This window comes from Lepidochelys kempii, chromosome 6 (genome assembly GCF_965140285.1).
Source record: "Lepidochelys kempii isolate rLepKem1 chromosome 6, rLepKem1.hap1, whole genome shotgun sequence".
NCBI classification, from domain to species: Eukaryota; Metazoa; Chordata; order Testudines; family Cheloniidae; genus Lepidochelys; species Lepidochelys kempii.
The window spans coordinates 100807042-100829857 of record NC_136385.1 but is presented as its reverse complement, the minus strand read 5'-3'; the positions used below and the strand labels follow the sequence as shown (position 1 = coordinate 100829857).

At 39.5% G+C, this 22816-nt stretch overlaps 1 protein-coding gene across 1 annotated transcript in view; it reads left to right on the top strand.

The window, feature by feature from the left end:
• Positions 1-22816, top strand: part of EML5 (EMAP like 5) — a 301798-nt gene that overhangs the window by 53230 nt on the left and 225752 nt on the right. The window contains exons 2-4 of the mRNA XM_073349376.2: positions 5796-5955; positions 9793-9891; positions 10993-11061. Coding sequence (XP_073205477.1) covers positions 5796-5955; positions 9793-9891; positions 10993-11061 — 328 coding nt within the window. The remainder of the gene's footprint in view (positions 1-5795; positions 5956-9792; positions 9892-10992; positions 11062-22816) is intronic.

Here is a 22816-nt window from a genome sequence, read left to right as displayed (position 1 = left end):
AGAAGACTATCCTTTTCATATTTTTATCTTCACTGTTCCTTTTCCTCTTTTAGTTCCAATCACTTCCCCATCCTTTCTCCTCCATCATTTTCTCCTTTGTTCTTCACTTGGTCCTTTCTCCTCCAGTTTTCCTCCTCAACTCTTTGCCTCCCCTGCTTTCTTATCATCTGTCCAGTCCTCTTTCCTTTACCCCTACTTTGTCCAACTCAGATCCTTTCACTTCCAACATTTCTCCCCTCATCAGGTCCTTTTACTCCTTTCCACACATGCACATTGTTCCTTTCCCCGGGAGGGATGTGCTAATATTGCTCAGAGCCAGGAGGAAGTGCTTGAGTCATTGTGCTATATGAAATTATTCATACAACAGTAGTATTCATAAACACAAGATTTATTAGAAGTAGAGAAAAAATGTAGTGCCATGACTCCTCACTTAGTTGTCTCGGTTAATGTTATTACGTTGTTGATCAATTAGAGTACATGCTCGTTTAAAGTTGTGCAGTGCTCCCTTATAACGTTGTTTGGCAGCTGCCTGCTTTGTCCACTGCTTGCAGAAAGAGCATCCTGTTGGAGCTAGCTGGTGGGGGCTTGGAACCAGGGTGAACCAGCAGCCCCACTATCAGCTCCCCACTCCCCTAAGTTCCCTGTGCCGCAGCCGCCCAGCAGGCTATCAATTGCTGGGCAGTTCAGCTGTCCCTCCCCGCACTGCCATGTGCTGCTCCTGCCCTCTGCGTTGGAGCTGCTCCTGGGAGCCTCCTGCTTGTTGTCCGGGTGGGGAAAGAGGGTGCTAATGTCAAGGTGTCCCCTTCCCCCCTGCTCCTGCCCCTGCTTACCCCATCCCCATAGAGCAGGGAGGGACATGACAGGGCTCAGGACAGAGGGAGCTTTCTGGCAGCAGCTGCTTGTCTCAACTTGCTGATCTACTTAAAAAGGCAATGTACTTAGAGTGGGGTCAGCTTACTTAAAGGGGCAATGCACATCTCTCTCTTGCACACAGGGTGTGTCTTTCTGTCTTTGTCTGCCATGCTGTCTCCCCTCCCTCCATTTGTGCTGCCTTGTAGAGTGTGAGGATACATTAACAACAATGTATTTAACCCTTGAGGGCTCAGCTGAATACTAGTTTATCATTTAGCACTAAGGCATTCCCTGGGAAATATCCCAGCCTCTGACTTCACCACCTCAACCAAGCTTCACAATCTTCATTGCTGTGTACAGTATTAAATTGTTTGTTTAAAATTTATACTGTGTAATATAATATAGACTTTTGTCTGGTGAAAAACATTTTCCCTAATCCCCACTATTTACATTAATTCTTATGGAGAAATTGGATTTGCTTAACATCGTTTCACTTAAAGTTGCTTTTTTCAGGAACATAACTACAACGTTAAGCGAGGAGTTACTGTAAAACTAAAGAAGCAGTTGGCATAACATACCTCATCTGCATGCTTTGCAAAACACAGAGAAGGTAGTTTTCTTTTAGGTTAGTTATAGAGAAAATAAATCTTACATTTTAAATTGGTCTTCTTTAATAGCTCCATGACGAGCTTGATCTACCCTCTCCCTTCTATGTCCAGAGCACCCTTTGTCTTTTCTAAACTTACTTATCAAGTTCCTGGTGTGTTGCTGGCAGATCAGGTTCCAGCTCATGCCAAGGCCCCAAGGTCTCAACTGGGGCTGTCAGATTATTTTAAAAATGAATTGTGAGATTGAAAAAAAGTCACAATTAATTGTGACATTTTAATTGCACTGTTAAAATAATACCATTTATTTAAATATTTTTGGTGGGCCGGGGGGAAGGAAGTGTGTGTGTGTTGGGGGAGTGCTGTCTCTAAGCAGAGCACTCAGGAATCTTTTTTAGCCATCAGCAGCTGTTGTCGGCAGCACTCACTCCCAAGCCAGCAGCAGACGGGCTCCACTTAGAATCATAGAATATCAGGGTTGGAAGGGACCTCAGGAGGTCATCTAGTCCAACCCCCTGCTCAAAAGCAGGACCCATACCCAATTAAATCATCCCAGCCAGGGCTTTGTCAAGCCTGACCTTAAAAACTTCTAAGGAAGGAGATTCCACCACCTCCCTAGGCAACGCATTCCAGTGTTTCACCACCCTCCTAGTGAAAAAGTTTTTCCTAATATCCAACCTAAACCTCCCCCACTGCAACTTGAGACCATTACTCCTTGTCCTGTCCTCTTCCACCACTGAGAATAGTCTAGAACCATCCTCTCTGGAACTACCTCTCAGGTAGTTGAAAGCAGCTATCAAATCCCCCCTCATTCTTCTCCTCTGCAGACTAAACAATCCCAGTTCCCTCAGCCTCTCCTCATAACTCATGTGTTCCAGACCCCTAATCATTTTTGTTGCCCTTCACTGGACTCTCTCCAATTTATCCACATCCTTCTTGTAGTGTGGGGCCCAAAACTGGACACAGTACTCCAGATGAGGCCTCACCAATGTCGAATAGAGGGGGACGATCACGTCCCTCGATCTGCTCGCTATGCCCCTACTTATACATCCCAAAATGCCATTGGCCTTCTTGGCAACAAGGGCACACTGCTGACTTATATCCAGCTTCTCATCCACTGTCACCCCTAGGTCCTTTTCCGCAGAACTGCTGCCTAGCCATTCGGTCCCTAGTCTGTAGCTGTGCATTGGGTTCTTCCGTCCTAAGTGCAGGACCCTGCACTTATCCTTATTGAACCTCATCAGATTTCTTTTGGCCCAATCCTCCAATTTGTCTAGGTCCTTCTGTATCCTATCCCTGCCCTCCAGCGTATCTACCACTCCTCCCAGTTTAGTATCATCCGCAAATCTTGTTCTCGGATCCTAGCTCAGTGGTGACTGGGTACTCTGGTGCGGGAAAGGGAACACCCCGATATCAACCTTCTTCACCCCTGCTCTGTGCAGCAGACAGGAGACAGGCTTCCAATCTGGAGCTGCTTGGCTAGGGGTGACTCAATGGGGGTGGGAAAGAGGCGGAAGCAGTAGAGGAGCAGGGTGATGGGAGGAGGGACACTGCTGCCCTGGAGGCATGTGGCAGTGCCCACCTGTGCATGGTGCCCTGGTGTGCAATTAATGCTTGTTTAAAAAAAGTGTTAATTCGTTGAGTTAATCGCATGCATTAACTGTGATTAATTGACAGCCCTAATTATTATTTTTGATTACAAATATTTGTAGTGTAAAAAGATGAAAAAAAGATGGAGCAATCTACAAGTTGAAGCATGAAGGGGCATACAAATGTTTAGCATGTAAATACCTTGCATCTCTGGCTACAACAGTGCTACTTTCAGGTAGCATTATCTCCCATAAATGTAAACAAACTTGCTTTTCTGAACAAGCAGTAGGTCCAAGTGGACTTGTAGGCTCTAAAGTTTTATATTTTTTTTTCTGAGTGCAGTTATGCAAACTAATAATAATTCTACATTTGTAAATTGCACTTTCATGAGAAAGAGATTGCACTACAGTAGTTGTATGTGGTGAATTGAAAAATACTATTTTATCTTTTTTACAGTGCAAATATTTGTAATAATAATAATAAAGAGAGCACGGTACACCTTGTATTCTGTGTTGTAATTGAAATCAATATTTTTGAAAATGTGAAAAAAATCCAAAAATATTTATAATAAATTTAAATTGGTATTCTGTTATTGTTTAACAGTACAATTAAAACGTCGATTAATTGTGATTAATTTTTTAATCTAGTTAATTTGTTTTGCATTAATTGCTTGAGTTAACTGTGATTGACAGCCTTAGTCCTAACTGAACACTGAAATACATAGCTGGAGACTAGTCTGGCTCACTTATGTGTTAGTATTGTTAAAATATATGTTAAATTTATAAAAGTGTTTAGTCTTTATGAAATGCTTATCGGATAACATCTGTACCCCATGTTATAAGGTGATATTAAGTGTTTGCATTGTAATCCTCCATAAGTCATCAAACAGGAAAGAAGCATTAGTTTATGTAAAATATTGGCTTCCTGCACCAGTATTAGTGCCTGCCTACCAAGAAGGCCCTCTGAAATCAAATGAGACATTGTGAAATATCAAAGAACACAGACATTAACTACATTTCTCCCTCCCCCATAAAGAGGAGATGTGTGTGTGAGCTCATCCCATCATCTTGAACTCTGGGAGGAAGGGAATAAAAATCCCTGACAGAAGAACTGTATCTCTATGATGCTTGGACTTTGGGAGGGCAAGATTTCTAAACATAAGCAAAGGATCCCCAGCTGCTTAGCCTGGATTAGCCCTAAAGGATATATACAGTTTGCTTATTGCAGCAACTTCTATCACCTTTTGGAATCTAAGACTGTAACTTATTTGTGTGTGTGTGTGTGTGTGTATCTGCTTTGACTTTGTAAATAACTCATTTCTTTTTCTTAGTTACTAAAACGTTAGTTAATTATAAAATTGTCCACAAGGGTTGTCTTTGATGCAAGATCTAGAGTGCAATTGACCTAGGGTAAGTGACTGACCCTTCGGGATTGAGAGTAACCTGAGTATTAGTGTGATTTTTTTTGTTTAAGGGACCATCTTCTACAAAGGCAAGCTTGCCTAGATGGCAGGAGAGACCGGAGTACCCAAGGGGACTGTCTGTGACTCCATGTTTAGGCTGTTATAGTGCCTGAGGAGTTTACACTTGATGCTTGGTTGGTGAAAGCTAAGTATAGAATTCACAAGCAATTTGGGGTTTGTGCCCTGCTTAGAATCATAAAATCATAGAATATCAGGGTTGGAAGGGACCTCAGGAGGTCATCTAGTCCAACCCCCTGCTCAAAGCAGAACCTAATCCCTAACTAAATCATCCCAGCCAGGGCTTTGTCAAGCCTGACCTTAAAAAGCTCTAAGGAGGGGGGCATGTGGCTCCGTGTGCTGCCCCTCTCTGCAAGCACCACCCCCACAGCTCCCATTGGCCACAACTCCCCGTTCCTGTTCCTGGCCAATGGGAGCTGCTTGCAGGTAGGAGCAGCATGCAGAGGGAAACCTCTGCTTCTCCATCCCCAGGGATGCGCTGGCCACTTCTGGGACCGGCGTGGGGCTGGGGCAGGCACCTGCCTTAGCGGCAGCCACGCTACACCACCAGAGAGCACAATCGACTGGGATATCCTTTTGGATTAACCAGTTGATCATGATCTACCAGTTGGTGACCACTGGTATAGAGTCACCTTTCAAATGGTTACCTTCCTGGGTCAAGTAGAGCATTTCACAGATCACTCTGTTTTGCTGTATCCAGTTTGTACAAAAAGATTGGATTTCTCTAGGTATACATCTCTCTTACCTATCTTCCTTTGATATGAAATATAAACTGGAAGATTTCAGGTCCTCTGTTATACCCCATTTACATATTCACCATATCATGTGTTAAATAAGTATTAGTTATTTTATTATATTTTAAGTCAACTGTCCTTAATTCAAAATTATATGTTTTGTGTTGGTGTCCTTTTAAACAGGAGAAAATGGGAAGTAGTAATTAATCAGAAGAATTTGGTAAAGCATGTATGTTGCAGAACAGAAGATTTAGTGAGTGTGATAGGTTATGAAATAAGTTTCACATTGGGAAAGATTCATGGAAGATTAAAGTTCGGTTGGTAGAACTGTGTGAAAGAAAGTTGTATGGCTACCATGAAAGTTGTCTTACAGGATGATACTGTGACATCTTGTTGTGTCAATGGGAAAACTTGTTATAAAAGTTGACTTTTGTTTAAGGAATTAAACTAACATTTGATTAACGAGCTAAATAATGTACAAGTTCTTTGGACAAAAGTTCTAATATTTGAAATTATTTTTCATTTTTTTGGCAGCCTTGCTTTGCATCCTGAACGAGTGTTGGTGGCAACAGGTCAAGTTGGAAAAGAACCATATATCTGTGTTTGGGATTCATACACTGTGCAAACTATATCGATACTGAAAGATGTTCACACACATGGTATAGCTTGCTTGGCATTTGACTTAGATGGGCAGGTATGTAGTCAATATTCTATTTTCAAAATCTGTTTTTAAAAGATAAACTGTCTAAATCTGTTTTAAAAAAGTCCTCCTATACAACTTTCTTTTAGGAGATGAACTGAATCAAAGGTTTTATTTGTCTAGTTCCAGTTTCAGGAAAGTGATGTTAATATTTACAGAGACTTTTCTTGCCAAATTTAAAAATTTGCAGCTTCAGAAGAGATGTGAATGAGGAGATGTGGGAAGCCTACTGCACTGGAGTAGGGAGATCATTCCAGGTATGGAGAGAGCAAGAAAGAAGACACACACGATGGCAGGCTCTTCCCCAGCTAACAAAATGTTAGCCATCTTGAAAAGAGGATTTAAAAAAAAAATCACAGGCTTAGGGCCAGATTATGTGATTATGGTACTGGCCTTTATTGGAGGCAGTGTGGAGCCGCTGCTCCAGCGGGGCTTTAGGAGGCACTGTTCCCAGAGAAGCAAATTGCTTCCCTGAATGTCTCAGCACCCTGCATAGTCGCTTCTCTGAGCTAGATGGCTCTGCTAGTTGATGTGGGGCATGTTTTAGTTTATTCTCTCTATTTTTGGGGGTTGCTAGCACTTCAGTCCTAACGGAAATTGTGCCTGGCCTCTCCACAGGGTGGGGAGAAGGCTCCTTGTGCTACTCTACTTCCCCGTCCTATTCTCCCCTTTTTACAGACCTGTGCAGAGGCCAGGCACAATATGGTCCTTAGGCTGTGTTCTTTCCTATCTGACTTTAGTTCCTTCTGTTAGCCAGAGAAACTAATTTCTGTTCCCAGTTAGAAATGTAGTGGTGAAGTGATCAATTATTCTCATTATCTGAGCAAGAATTAGGGTAAGAATGCTCCCAAGTGTGAATTTCATTTAAAAAACCTGGAAACATAAGAGGGAAGCCGTAGAGATCATCACTGTGACAGGGAATCTTTGGGTTTTAGATTTCTCACTATGGCTAAACTTTCAGGATGCATTGCTTGCAAGAACAACATTCTTTCACCTACAGTGGGCAAAGAAAACTATGCCTCTACTCCTCAAATGCTGTTCTAGCATCAATCATTCTTGCCTTCATAACCTCTTAGCTCAACTATCCTAGTCTAGGACTAAAGTTTATCTAAGATTCTGTTAAAGTCCGCTGGAAACTCCCTCTAGTCCAGACTATAGCTGCCTGTCTGGACTTGTTGCCATTTGACTGGTGTGTGAAATTCATGGTACCGATTGCCATATATAAAGCCCTAAATGGGTTTAAGCCCAGGCTAAGACCTTAAGACTGTCTCATCATCTCCAAACTACCATACATCTACACTCATCAGGGACATAAATAACCTTTTTGTATTTTGGGGGGGACTAGAATTAAAAAAAAATAGCTTTTGAATATCATTTCAATTAGTAGTTTTGCACCGTAACGAAATTTCTTCACTTTTATTAAAATGAGATAAATGAACTCCAGTTCCCAATTCATTGTTTCTTTATTAATACAGTTTCTACGTTTTTGGGGGAAAGGGGAGGAGGGCTATAGCTTCCTTAGTCCCCAGTTGTCTATGCCCGTGTTCATCCAGTATATTACAACTTTCTGGCTCCAATGGTAAAGTTTATGGTAGAGGCTTCTTGATAGGAGAGTTGCACCTCTAAAATATTTTGTCTATGGAAATACAGTTAAGCATGAACCTAGCCACTTTTAGAAAGAACTTCAAAACCTACCTCTTTGTTCAGGTGTTCCATACTAATTAAATCCTGCTTTTCTAGCTCTCTGGTAAATCTGCAGGCAGATGGGAAGCATGAAATTTGGTCTCTTTTTGAGATTTGAATCTCTACTTAAGTTTTGTGTAACATCCAGATCTCATGGCGATGGGTGCTTTAAAAATTATTATAATGGTAATAGATTCAGTATACCTTTACTCCATTCATTGCTGAGCAGGATTGTTAATGCTGGAGCTGGATCAATTTCTGTTTGGAACATTTTCAGTAGAAAGAGTGGATTTTGAAAGATCTGAAAACTGGGAATTTATGGAGTTTTGCAAATAGAGACCAGAGAGATCACTTCCATGTACACCTCTACCCCGATATAACGCGACCCGATATAACACGAATTCGGATATAACGCGGTAAAGCAGCGCTGGGGAGGGGAGAAGGCTGTGCACTCTGGTGGATCAAAGCAAGTTGATATAACGCAGTTTCACCTATAATGTGGTAAGATTTTTTGGCTCCCGAGGACAGCGTTATAACGGGGTAGAGGTGTAGTTTCTTTGCTGTGGGCTGTGCACCTTGCAGCCAGTTTGGTGTTGGTGGTATTGTAGTTAGATTTCCCTGATAGGCAGACTTTTTAATTGACTATTATCATCTACGTGTGTCAGAAAATGGAAACTAAATTTGCCTCAACTTGGTACTATGAGTGTAAGCATTATCAGTTAAAAGGAGGAAAAATCTTTGTCCATAAGGCTCACAAGTCCTTCCTCTGTCAAAATTAAGCCATCACCATCCAAATGTAAAAACAAACAAACCCAAAACACCCTACCACCCACTTTGTATTTGTCTGATCTTAGTCTGTCTTTAAGATTGTGTAAGATGATTGTGGTCAGATCTTACACAGTAACAAATGTGCTCTCAATGTTTAAGAAATAAATAATAAAGTTGAACTGCAAAGCTAAAATGAAGTGAGTTAAGCCCAGAAAAATGCTGTATATGTCCACATATTAGGCTAAGAGAGGGCTGGGAGCACAGAGAGATTTTTATTTATTTATTTACTTTATTTTTTTCATCTCAGGAATAACTTTTTGGCACTTCCAGATTTGCAGTTCATCTTTTGTCTGGGGACTCCTTGGATATGCTTACTGAATTGCCGCAGTGCTGGTGTTAGGCCCTGATGCTAAAGCAATCATGCAAGACAAAATCAGTTGCTGCTTTGGAGGCAGAAGAAGGCAGCACAAATTATTTCATAACATAGCTTAAGGAGAATGATATAGATTAGCCTTCAAAATATAAATTAACCACCATTCTTGCATAGCTATGGGTGCCAGTGAAGGTTGAAAGTGCAGAATTGAATTGCATCTTTTGTTAAGCATCATCTGGGAAGCTGAATGTGCAAATGCATACAGTCCACTTTTCTCTCTCTTTCTTTCATGCAGCCTCCTTACTCCTGAAATGTCTTCTCTCTTGATCTCTTAAGAATTTCAGAAAATTAAATAAAGTTTAATAGGTATAGAATATTAAAAATATTTTAGGGTATTGGCTGAACTGAATTTTAAAAACACTCTCAGCTTTAACTTCATTATTTTTAAAGAAATATTTTGTTTAACAGGTTTTGAAGATGTAAAGATAAAGATGAAGTGTTAATTCTTTACCCTTCCTTGAAATTTTAATATTAATACTTACGTAAGTGTTTACAGGATCAGGGTGTACGTACTTTAAATTTAAACTAACTTCAGTGGGACTGCTCACATACTTAATGTTTAGCACCTGCATTTTTACAGAATTGAGTCTTAGGTACAGAGTAAAGTTTTATGTTTTATTCACATTTGTATATTGAGGACATTTCAAGAACAATATTCAAAATATTAATTTGGAAATATCTATTAATATCTGTTAAGGTACTAGTTAACCTCAGGTTTATAAAAGTGTATTGTTCTTCTACTGACACAATCTCCATGGAAGTTTTTTGCTTACATGAAGACTAGCACTGGGCCCTGTTGCTCTATTTTTTCCTCTGAAATATATATACAATTAGATTTCTTTTAAAAATCCAGTTATGGTAAGAAGTCTCTCAAAATTAAATGGGAACGTGATTCAAATATTGATATTTTCCTTTTTTCTTTTTTTAAACTTCTTGGAAATTATCAGCGTTTGGTCTCAGTGGGTCTGGATTCAAAAAATACAATATGCGTGTGGGACTGGAGAAAAGGAAAAATGTTATCTATGGCTCCTGGTCATACAGACAGGGTAAGCATAACTACTTAATAAGAGTATTGGTGGAATTTTGATACATTGAAACCTCTGTGTGTACATATTGGGAATTTTTGTTTTCTGAATAACAGCTGTTTTAGATTATAGAAGATGATCGTGTTAACTTTATTTGAGGGAAAATATATGCGTCATAAATATCTATGCTTTATGTGATATGTAGTTCACCACATATTTATGCATAGTCTGTGGAGACCTAGAAGCATATATTGAAGGTGTCATATTTGAGGCAACTCTAGACCCTACTTCTGGTATGGGAAAACCAAAGTGTGCCAAATCTTTTTAACTCTGGAATTCGTTAGGTGTATGTGGCTTAATAGTTGGGAAATACACACAGTATTTTGGAGACCATTTTGAAGCAGGCTTATTCATAGCTTTTATACAAATGAAAGAACACTCAAAAAGAACACTGTTAAGACATGTTACAAGAACTTAAACCAACTCCATTTAACAATAATATACATTTGGTGACTATTTTCATTTTTATTGTCTTGCTGGCATTTAAAATCTTCCAGGCCTGTGAGAATATCACCAATAACTCCTTCAGAGCATTCTGGCAAATAGATATTGAACTTTATCTCCTTATCAAGCTTCTAGTTTAGACATATAAATCTAAAGATAATACATAAAAATGAGAAAAGGCAAAAAAGAACATTAACCTGCACAACTTCACAGTCCTCAAATATCAGAAAATAACAGCATTAGACTTCTGTGTGCCCCTTTTTACATAATCACATATTATTTCTCAAATGCAAGATAGGATTTTTTTCTACAACTTATAAATAGACACACAGCATCTTCTGTAACTGTACAGTATATTACTTTGGGTATGCCAGACAAATACAGATAATGAAAGATATTTATATAATGTACAATGCAATTTAACTTCTGAGGGGAGGCATAAAAAATAGTCCCAATAAACTTCTTTGAAAAGCTCTGAAATAGCTTTCTGCCAGCTGTAGGTCAGTAGATTTTGTGCTGTTTGTCATATTGATGTGAATTTGTGTTATTTTCATTTATATCTAAAATTATACATGTATTAAAAATGCCATTTTTACTAGCATTCTGATTTATTTGCAGATATTTGATATTTCTTGGGATTTGTACCAACCAAACAAACTAGTCAGCTGTGGTGTAAAACATATTAAGGTACTGTACTAAATTTACATTTTTCTTATATAAATATGTTGTTATATTTACTATCACTTTGTTTGGTAAAACAAGTAATTATGGAATCTAAAGGGAGGGAAGGGATAGCTCAATGGTTTGAGCATTGGTCTGCTAAACCCAGGGTTGTGAGTTCAGTCCTTGAGGGAGCCATTTAGGGATCTGGGGCAGAAATTGGGGATTGATCCTGCTTTCAGCAGCGGGTTGGACTAGATGACCTCCTGAGGTCCCTTCCAACCCTGATATTCTATGATTCTATACTTTTATATTTAATTTAGATAGGAGGCTTGTATTCAGAATCTTACTAATAAATCACAAGCAAAAATATTATTGCTCATGAGATATTCTGATAACTTTTCTATTAATAGACTATATTAGATTCAGTTGCTGCTTAATATAAATTGAACATGAAAATTGGAAAAATAACATTGTTTGTAATTAGACAACTGCTAGTGCAGTTTCTTTTTTTAAAAGGACATGAGAGTTCTTCCACAAGATACAGTGAAGTTAATTAAAAATAAAGTATTATAAAATATACTGTTTTCAGATCCTAAGTAAGTAGTGGTGGTGGTAGTGATGATGATTTTTTACTACATCCTACTTTTGCTGATGGCACACAGGGCAGAAACTAGTCTCTTCCATCCATCTCTGTCATTATCTGCTGCTTCCATCTGCTCTAGGGTGTTGAGATGGACTGTTCTGTCCTCTCTGCTAAGGGTGGTGGTTCTTCTCTGGGGTGCCCTTGTTTCCTCGCACCAGTTGGTTTCCACCTGAGAGCTTTGGGAGTCTGTACGTTGGCATGCCCCATATATGTCCAACATTTCCTTCTAATTCTAGTGGAGATAAGCTGCTGGTTGATAATTTCTCAGATCTCTTCGTCATTGATAAAGTCTCACTATCCAGTGCCCAGAATCTTTCGTAGGCATTTATTTTCATAAGCATCTAGTTTTCTATCTAACATTTTAAGATCTCCAGCTCTTTCAGCTGTATGTTAGCACTGAGATTACATTTTAGTTGAAAGTTCAGTTTTGTTTTGGTACTGTGTATCTTTGATTTCCATAGGTTGTTGAGTTTTTAGTGAATGCTGTGGATGCGTTTCCTATCCTTGATATCACTTATTTCACAAAATCTCTGTTAGCTAATATGGTGCTGCTCAGGTAAATGAACTGTTCAACTGTCTTTGTTTTTGCCTTCCGATATGTTGCTGTTGCTTGACGCTAGTGTTTCAAGGACATTTGTTTGTGAGTCCTGCTTTGCCTGATATTTTTGCCAATGTGTCTGTCTTTCTTTGTAGCATTTTGGAGGTGTCGCTCAACAGAGTGATATTATCAGCAAAATCTAGGCCTTGTGAGCAGGCATTTGCCATTTACCCATACTATGTCAGTGTTTGTGTTGCTAATGTGCTTCTTAATTATCCAATCTATGGCAATCCCAAACAATAATGCTAGTGTCCACGTTGAACCGTTGTGTTGTCTGGTTGTTTACCTTTACAGAGTTGTTTGCATCAATATATTTAGTCTTGATGATGACAACTTTATCTGGAATTTCGTAAAACTGAAGAATATTCCACAATGTATGCCTATGCAGTCTGTTAAATGCCTTTTGAAATTAGACTAAATTGATAATAAGGGGAGCCTGCCATTGTATGCATTTTTCTGATAGTCCTTAGTGTGAATATTTGATCTACACAGGATCTCTTCGGCTTGAATCCAGATGCTTCTTCACTAAGCTTTGCATCCACTGCCTCTTTCATCCTGTATAGTATCACACTATAGAAGACTTTTCCTGCTACAGAGAGTATTGACTCCTATCCAGTCGTTAGTCAGTAAAATCACCATTTTTGAGTATTCTGAGAATTATTCCATGTTTCCGCTGGTTAGGAGTGGTCGCTCTTTCCCCAGACCTCATTAAACAGCTCTGCCAGTTTGGTTAGGGTTGTAGTGTAAAGTGCATTTCTGCTGTGATTTGATCATCTCCCTCTGCTCTATTGTTTTTAGAAAAGGAGTACTTGTGGCACCTTAGAGACTAACCAATTTATTTGAGCATGAGCTTTCGTGAGCTACAGCTCACTTCATCAGATGTTTACCGTGGAAACTGCAGCAGACTTTATATACACACAGAAATCATGAAACAATACCTCCTCCCACCCCACTGTCCTGCTGGTAATAGCTTATCTAAAGTGATCAACAGGTGGGCCATTTCCAGCACAAATCCAGGTTTTCTCACCCTCCACCCCCCCACACAAATTCACTCTCCTGCTGGGCACAGGAGAGTGAATTTGTGTGGAGGGTGAGAAAACCTGGATTTGTGCTGGAAATGGCCCACCTGTTGATCACTTTAGATAAGCTATTACCAGCAGGACAGTGGGGTGGGAGGAGGTATTGTTTCATGATTTCTGTGTGTATATAAAGTCTGCTGCAGTTTCCACGGTAAACATCTGATGAAGTGAGCTGTAGCTCACGAAAGCTCATGCTCAAATAAATTGGTTAGTCTCTAAGGTGCCACAAGTACTCCTTTTCTTTTTGCGAATACAGACTAACACGGCTGTTCCTCTGAAACCTATCTATTGTTTTTGAGCTTCTAGACTGTAGCCTATACTTCTGACATCTCTATGGGACCAATGTTGATATCAAGTTGGTCAGGTTTGAATGTTTCATTGAATTCTGGTGCTGAGGCTTGGTCTATTGAGGATTTATTTAAAATGCTGTGCCCATCTGTTGTTCTGTTCTACCTCAGTTGTAAGCATTTTCCTTCTTTATTTTTTATTGTTCCATTTCCTGTTTTGAAGTTTCCACACAGGGTTGTAGTTACAAGTTAAACGACTCTGAGGTTTCCTATCATAACAGCAGCTTCAGCTGCTAAGTCTTAAACATAATGCTGTTTCTTTTTCCTTGCATTGCTTTTCACTGCTTTGTCTGTTTTCTTGTACTCCCTTTTTTGCTTTTTCCAATATTTCATTGATCTTAGCATTCAGGAGTTTTCCTTTCAGTGTTTTACTTCGATCAGTAAGATGCTGTATCTCTTGGCTTATCTAATTCTTGCTTTGTTTATGTTGATATCCAACTACAACTGCTGTTGGTTGAATCACATTGTCACTGAGCACTGCCCACTTTCTTTAGGTCCAGTTGTTGCCTTGTCTTCCTCTGCCTCTGGCAGTGCCTCATATCTGTTACTTAGTTGAAGTTGGAGTTTTTGACAGTACTTTTTTTGTTTTTTTCAGTTCTGTACTGCGGATTTTCTTGCTGTTTTTCTTTTAAAGTTGAGCTTTCTCAGATTTAAATTCAGTTTGGCAAAGCTGTTGGCATCTGCTGCTCGATATGCCCTTGGACTTTGGATAGATGACCTGTATCTTGAGCTAATGCAGATGTGATTGATTTGTTTTTTTTATTTTGGTTTTTTGTTTTGCCAACTGGTGAATTCTGTGTTTCTCTATGTATGTTGTTATGAGGCAACAGGGTGCTTGCAAGAACTGGGTTGGACACCATGCACAATTAAATTAATCTCTCACCATTTGGGTTTAATGATTCCCAACACACACTTCCCCACTGATCTTTCCATTCCTTGGTTATCACATCGTACTTTAGCCATCAGAATGAGTAGATCATGTTTTGGTATTCTGTCAATCACATTTGGAGTCAATTATAGTACTTATCTTTATCCTCATCACTATGTTCCTGTGTCAGAGCATAGCATCATATTATTGACATGTTTAGGAATCTGATTTGGAGCCTTGCACATATGATGTGTTGGTTGATAGGTTCCCAGTTGAAAAGTGATTTTTTCTATAGAATCTGCTATATTGACTGCTACTCCTGCAAAGCGTGCATTGTCACTTAAGACCTGCATAGATGAGATGTTTCTTCTCTTGCTTGGAGTGCTTCTTATCCACACCTGTCAGTCTGCTCTGACTGATGCTCAAGATTTCAATTTCATAGCTGTTCATCTCCCTCATGATCTGTGAGAGCTTTGAAGTGTTTTCTTGCTGTCAGAATCAAACTTTTGGGGGTCCTGTCTTCCAGAGACTGGCTTTTACTGGGAATCTTCATGTAGCATGAGGGGATGGCAGTATTCTCTACTGAGCAACCATATTTACCAGAATGGTAGCTTGGCTCCATTTTCTATAACCAATTAGTTGTGTTGGTTTTTTTTTTAACAAGGTTAGGTGGTTAGATTTGAGCTCAAACCTCCTCACTTTGGCCCTGAGGATGTCACATGGGACAGAGCTGTGTGCTGATTGGGCCACAGGTTGAGAAACACTGCTGTAGATTATTTATGGACTTGGGACTACAACTGAACACTCAAAAATTGACTCTAACTCCAGTGCAACATCTAGAATTCATAGGAGCATATCTAGATGCAGTAAAGGCCAAAGCCTTCCTCCCACTACACAGATTCAACACTAAAAAGAACAGGAGTACTTGTGGCACCTTAGAGACTAACAAATTTGTTAGAGCATAAGCTTTTGTGGGCTACAGCCCACTTCATCGGATGCATAGAATGGAACATACAGTAAGAAGATATATAAATATAGATATATACAGAGAAGTTGGAAGTTACCATACAAACTGTGAGAAACTAATTAGTTAAGATGAGCTATTATCAGCAGGAGAAAAAAACTTTTGTAGTGATAATCAAGACGGCCCATTTAGACAGTTGACAAGAAGGTGTGAGGATACTTAATTTAAGGAAATAGATTCAATATGTGTAATGACCCAGCCACTCCCAGTCTCTATTCAAACCCAAGTTAATGGTATCTAGTTTGCATATTAATTCAAGCTCAGCAGCTTCTCGTTGGAGTCTGTTTTTGAAGCTTTTCTGTTGCAAAATTGCCACCCTTAAATCTTTTTACTGAGTGGCCAGAGAGGTGAAGTGTTCTCCTACCGATTTTTTGAATGTTATGATTCCTGATATCAGATTTGTGTCCATTTATTCTTTTGCATAGAGACTGTCTGGTCTACAGGACAGGCCCAACAAAGAAAATAACAGAACGCCACTAGCTGTCACCTTCAGCCCCCAACTAAAACCTCTCCAGCACATCATCAAAGATCTACAACCTATCCTGAAAAATGATCCCTCACTCTCACAGATCTTGGGAGACAGACCAGTCCTCGCTTACAGACAGCCCCCCAACCTGAAGCAAATAGTCTCCAGCAACCACACACCACACAACAAAAACACTAACCCAGGAACCTATCCTTGCAACAAAGCCCGATGCCAACTCTGTTCACATATTTATTCAAGTGACACCATCATAGGACCTAATCACATTAGCCATGCCATCAGGGGCTAGTTCACCTGTACATCCACCAATGTGATAGATGCCATCATGTGCTAGCAGTGCCGCTCTGCCACGTACATTGGCCAAACTGGACAGTCTCTACACAAAAGAATAAATGGACACAAATCTGACATCAGGAATCATAACATTCAAAACCCGGTAGGAGAACACTTCAACCTCTCTGGCCACTCAGTAAAAGATTTAAGGGTGGCAATTTTGCAACAGAAAAGCTTCAAAAACAGACTCCAATGAGAAACTGTTGAGCTTGAATTAATATGCAAACTAGATACCATTAACTTGGGCTTGAATAGAGACTGGAAGTGGCTGGGTCATTACACATATTGAATCTGTTTCTCCATGTTAAGAATCCTCACACCTTCTTGTCAACTGTCTAAATGGGCCATCTTGATCATCACTACAAAAGTTTTTTCCTCCTGCTGATAATAGCTCATCTTAACTAATTAGCCTCTCACAGTTTGTATGGTAACTTCCAACTTATCTGTATGTATGTGTATATATATATATATCTTACTATATGTTCCATTCTATGCATCCGATGAAGTGGGCTGTAGCCCACGAAAGCTTATGCTCAAATAAATTTGTTAGTCTATAAGGTGCCACAAGTACTCCTGTTCTTTTTGCGGATACAGACTGACACGGGTGCTACTCTGAAACCTGTCAAAGGTTCAACACTGTAACAGTCTTAATCCACACCGTCCAAATCAGCCCCCACACCTCGGCCAGGAATTGTCTTCAACTACTGGGGCACATGGCAGTAGGCACCTTGTAATAACTCATACAAGGCTTCACCTGAGTTGCCTTCAGGCATGGCTCAAAATGATATACGCACCAGACAGACATACTGAACAAACCACTGTTAATATTGTTGATAATCAAAGACTCTCTCAAATGGTGGAAAGACCACAGCATGTCTGTGCGGGGTGCCCTTCACTCAGCCACCTCCAACATTGGTACTGATAACAGACGCATCTTTACTGGGCCGGGGACCTCATCTAGACGACCTCAAGGTTCAAGCAAATGGTCCCTCTTGGAATCAACACTGCATGTCAATATGTTGGAGCTCAGAGTGGTCATTATCGCCTGTTCACATTTCCTATCATTGATCAAAGGCAAACATAAAGGTTATGACAGACAACATAGCATGTATGTTCTACATAAATTGCCAGAGCAATTTTGTGCAGAGGCAATGAAGCAATGGAATTGGTGCATTCAGCACAGCATCAACATATCATCTGCCTAACTTCTGGGTATACAGAATACCACAGCGGACGTCCTCAGCAGGACATTTTTGCAGGAACACATATGGGAAATGGACTTCATTGTTCTCCAGAACATATTTCTGCATTGAGGAGTCCCAAAAATAGACACATTTGCGACCTCCAAAACCAATAAATGTTTCCAGTACTGCTCCAGAGCTGGACTGTGGCATCATTTGCTCAGAGACACCTTCCTCTTTCACTGGAATATGGGTCTCCTTTACGCCTTCTCTCCAATTCCTCTCATTGAAAATCCTGCCCAAGATAAGAAAAGAAAGAGCAAAGGTTATTCTTATAGTCCACATGTGGCCAAGATCGGCATGGTTCCTCAATTAACGATACACCTTCCAGTCAAACTCCAGCTCCTTCCCCACCTCCACTTCCAGAATGCCAGACAGATCCACCACCCCAACTTACAAGTTTTCCGACTCAAGGCATGGCTTCTTGATGGTTCGAAAGCATAGAGATATCCTGTTCATAGGATGTTAAAGAGGTGCTATTACATAGCAGAAAAACATCAATTTGTCACAAGTATAATCCAGAAGAGGAAAAGATTCCAAATCTGTTGTGACTCAAAACATTTTACGCCAACGTCCCTTCCCTCCCACTGGTACTAGATGACATCCTAGATCTAAAAAGGTGAGGATTATCTCAAAACTCAGTAAAGGTATATCTTGCAGCCACAACCACCTTTCCTCATAAGATAGACAGCTACTTTGTAATCATTCATCCTACAACAAAAAGCTTCCTTAAGGGTCTGAGTAACCTCTTTCCACAAGTCAGATGCCTGACACCAACATGAAATTTTTAACCTGGACCTTAACTGTCTTACAAAGTCTCCTTTTGAACCCCTGGCCATATTCTCAGTTACACAGCTATCTGTGAAAACAGCATTCCTAGTAGCCATCACCTTGGCTTCAAGAAATGGGGAAATAGGCACTCTAATGGCACAACCAGCCATGGTGGTAGTGGTGTTTTAAGAGATCAGGTTGCACTGAGACCACACTCCAAGTTCCTCATGAAAATATCCTCTGCTTTCTCCATAAACCAACTTATTCACCTCCCAACCTTCTTCCCAAAGCCACACCATGACAAGAGAGAAGCAATATTGCATATACTTGACATCAGGAGAGCATTGGCATTCTATTTGGATATAACAAAAATTTTCTGAAAATCTCCTAAACTATTCCTTTCCATTGCAGAGGGGTCTAAAGGATCCTCAGTTTTGAAACAAAGACTCTCTAGAGGGATATCGAACTTCATTACTATTGCTATTGTACTCACAATCTTCAACCTCCATCTGGAGTTCATATTCATTCTACGAGATCTGTTTCCACTTCTGTCAAAAACGTTCCCATCAAAAATATATGCAGAGCTGCAACTTTTGCAGAACATTGTGCAGTGACTCATGACTCGGCATCAGATGCCATGTTTGGCTACACTATATTGGCATCAATATTAGACTTGACTCCAAAGCTCCATCGGGGTCCTGCTGTACAGTCACCTACAGTGGAACACCCATAGGGACACTACTCAAAGAAGAAGCGGTTACTCATCTTACACAGTTGCTGTGGCTCTTTGAGATCTGTGCCCCTATGGGTGCTTCACAGCCTTCCCTTCTGTTTGTGAGCTCTTAATAAGAGGCTGTGCAATAGAGAAGACACTTAGGGTGGTTAACTTGTGCAGCACTGGATAGCCTTGAGGCAAGGCATGAGACAGGGAGAGCACATGTGCAGGCCGAATGGACACTGCTAGCTGAAATCTCCAATCTGAGGCGCAAGGATGCGGATACATCTACAGTGGAGCACTCATAGGGGGACACATCTCAAAGAACCACAGTTACTGCACAAGGTGAATAAACCCTTCTCACACAATGGGGCTCATCCTTCTCCTGTTCAAATACCTTCTATGTCCACCAATAAGCAGCAAGTGAGGTGGTCATCTTAAAAGCCCATATTGATCTTGATCCTAGGTTACTACCCTTCTCACCCATCTTTAGCAACTGTCTGTCTGTCCATCCTCCTTCCAAGCATTCACTGGCATTGTTTTGAACTAGTGGGTCTTATAGTCACCAGAGATTATTCCATTCAGTTATGGTCACTGTCAAGCTTCTACCCTGCCTCCTCTTCAGGGACCCTTCTTTCTCAAAATTTATTGAGGGAGCAACTTTAAATAGAAAAGCTGGGATTCTGGAGCACAAATTGGTGGCTGGGGGGTGACTGGAGGAAATGGGTATCCCTGTATATGCCCCAATTTGATCCCTAATTTAGACTGAAAAGTGAGGAGTGGCCATTGAAATTCCTTATAGCTATTTGTTTACAAAGATCTCTGGGAGTACTTTTTTTAAAAAACATATTTTTTATCATTGACAGATGGGAAAATTATGTTGCTTGTAAAGAGTGAATGTGGGGATTAAACTATTTTTGCTTTGTTGGCAAAAATGTTCAGTGTGTCAGCTAGATTGCATACAACTTTGATTTAACATACTGTTTATCATGTAGTTTAAAAACTTCCATTAGCTTGATTACTACTTAACTTTCTGCCACTTCAATACATAGCGCAACACTGGCAAATTAGGCCTCCTGTCTTTTGCCAAAAACAATTGTATAATTTAAAATGGCTCAGATTGCTGAAGTAACCTATTTGTTTATTTTAAAAAAAATAGTTTCCTTTAGCAACTTATAATTAACAAAATCCGTTTTAATTAAATCATATTCTAAGCATCTTTAACAACTAGGCTGCAGCTATTTGGTCATTCATTATTTAAATAAAAAATCCTAACCCAAGACTTTGAATAGCATCCTGATTAGGCAAGAGGTCAGACTTTTTAAAAATGATGTTCCTTTTTAACATCAACAATTATTTCTCATGCTAGGAATCATTATATAATGATCTACATCTCTGGATAGACTTCATATTGACTAGGTATTTGACTGGAGAATGCAAATTGTTATATTATAAATGGAATTGCCTAAATCAATTGAAATGACAAGATTCTTTGGAATTACTTTCCTCATATATGCTATTCTCTGCTCTCATATTGTTTGTGGGTGCCTGATCTGTACAATGACTGTACTGTTATTTCTCAGGTAATACAGTATGTGAATCTCTGTACTGCTATAATTAACCAATCAGAGTTCAAGTGCAGGGATTTGCATAATCAGTGTATGGTTATTTCTCAATAACTACTGGAAATATGAAAATCTTTTTTTAGGTAACTGCTACAATCCTTCTACTAATGGCCTTTATTCAGAATTTTTAACAGGTTGTGAGCAAGAAAAATGATGATTAAGAGTCTAAATTAGTATAAAGAGCTACAGGGAAAATGATGGATCATCTCTTGAGACAGTTTGTGTTACCTGTTTGCGGTGAATGAAGTAAAATGCTACATGACATTCAGCACAGGGTTACAAAATTGGCACAGCAGTTCCTAAGCACTCTACTGCATATTTATGTGCATAGAAAAAGAAAGCAGGATTTTTCAGTAAAATACAAGGTGAGGCAGCCTGTATGGCCACTGCTCTGCATTCCATATCAGGAAAAAGAAGGATAGAGCAAGAGAGTGAGCCAATAGTATATCCTAGAACTCCAGCTCTGAGGATACTGTATTTGCAGACCTAGTACCTGCCAAGACCTTTGGTTACGAAGTGGTCAATAAGTACTAGAGCTAGGTAAATAACTTATTTTTCAGTTTGCTAGTAATTCCAAAAAAAGCAGGAGGTTGGTTTGGTCCAAATCCAAAAATTGTGAAACATTTTGGCAGATCAATTAAAATCTATTTCAGTCAAAGAAACATGTAGTTTGACCCAAAATATTTTGTTTCAGGCATTTTAAAAGGGCTGGATTCACAAAAAGAGAAGGGGAAAGGAGGTGGGTGTTGTATAATGGAAGATGTAGTCCAGCTGAGGAACTTATCCCATAGAGGAAGTTAAGGTTCAAATAACAATGTTAACAACATTACACTTAGTTTGTATGTATTAACATTGCTAATATTCCCTTAACAGTTATGCTGGTTGACGGGTTTTGTGTTCACATTTTTAATCATAACATATTTCCTAATATTTCAAATGGCTAAAGAGGGACACTGCACTGTTCAGGTTTGGCCTTTCTGCCCCTTCATAGACAGGCAGAGGGATGGCCAGGCCAAACCTGAGTGGCGATGCAACTCCATATGCCAGATCACAATGCCACTCAGTTTGGCTACCCTCTCAAACGGGGGGCTCATGGCAAACTAAATATAGGAAATGTTCTGCTTCAACTGGGATAAGGGACTTTGAGGGAAAAAGTGGTACAGTCCTGTGAAACTCAGAACTGAGAGATCTGCATACAATATCACTTTAATGAAAATGTGTGCACTCCAGTTTCCTTGTTTTTTCCCTAAAGACAGAAAAAAACCCCAAAGCATAGGGCAACTAACTTCTACTGATAGTTCTCCAGGTGTCCTTTTAAAAATTATTTCAATTTATCTAAATGCTCCCTTCCAGAGCTCTGTCTGCATTACTACAAAATATATATATTTTTTTTTAAAAAATCTGTAGCATAGACCAATTGGCTCGATGGCTGAATTTAAAAATCTTCACATATCTAACTTGAAATTAAAACTCTCCCAGCACTTGTCCCTATTCACATAAACACCTTTCACACCCCTCCCAAACAAATCCAAACATATCAAGTTGTGGTAATGCACAGAAACTGAAAATTTCTTTCTGTAATCTCCTCTTAACTGACATGTAGTGTGTGCTTTCTCTTTCATTCACACTTTTCAGTAAAAGAAATCGTCATTATTTATTGGCTTACTACTTGAGTTGAGATCTATTGTGATGTTAACTAACATAGCCAAAGAAACATCCTCCTAGAAAAGAGTAATTTTGCAGTTTAGAGGGCTTCAGATGTTCAAGTAATGACTGCACTTCCTATTTTCCATGTTGAATAACATGAATCTTGCATATACCTGCTTGTGCTGAAACATGCAAATCATAGCTCTAGCTCCTGAACATCACACTTCTACTGTTGGTCTGAAAAGATGTCACTAAAGCACAAAGGATATTTTCTGTATTGCATAATGAAAAAAATCAGATAATTTCATTATGAAACAACTCTTTTAAATAATTACAAAAACAGCAATAATATTGAACCTAACACTGAAAGTTTGGTCAGTAAAGACATTTGAACTTTATTTTAA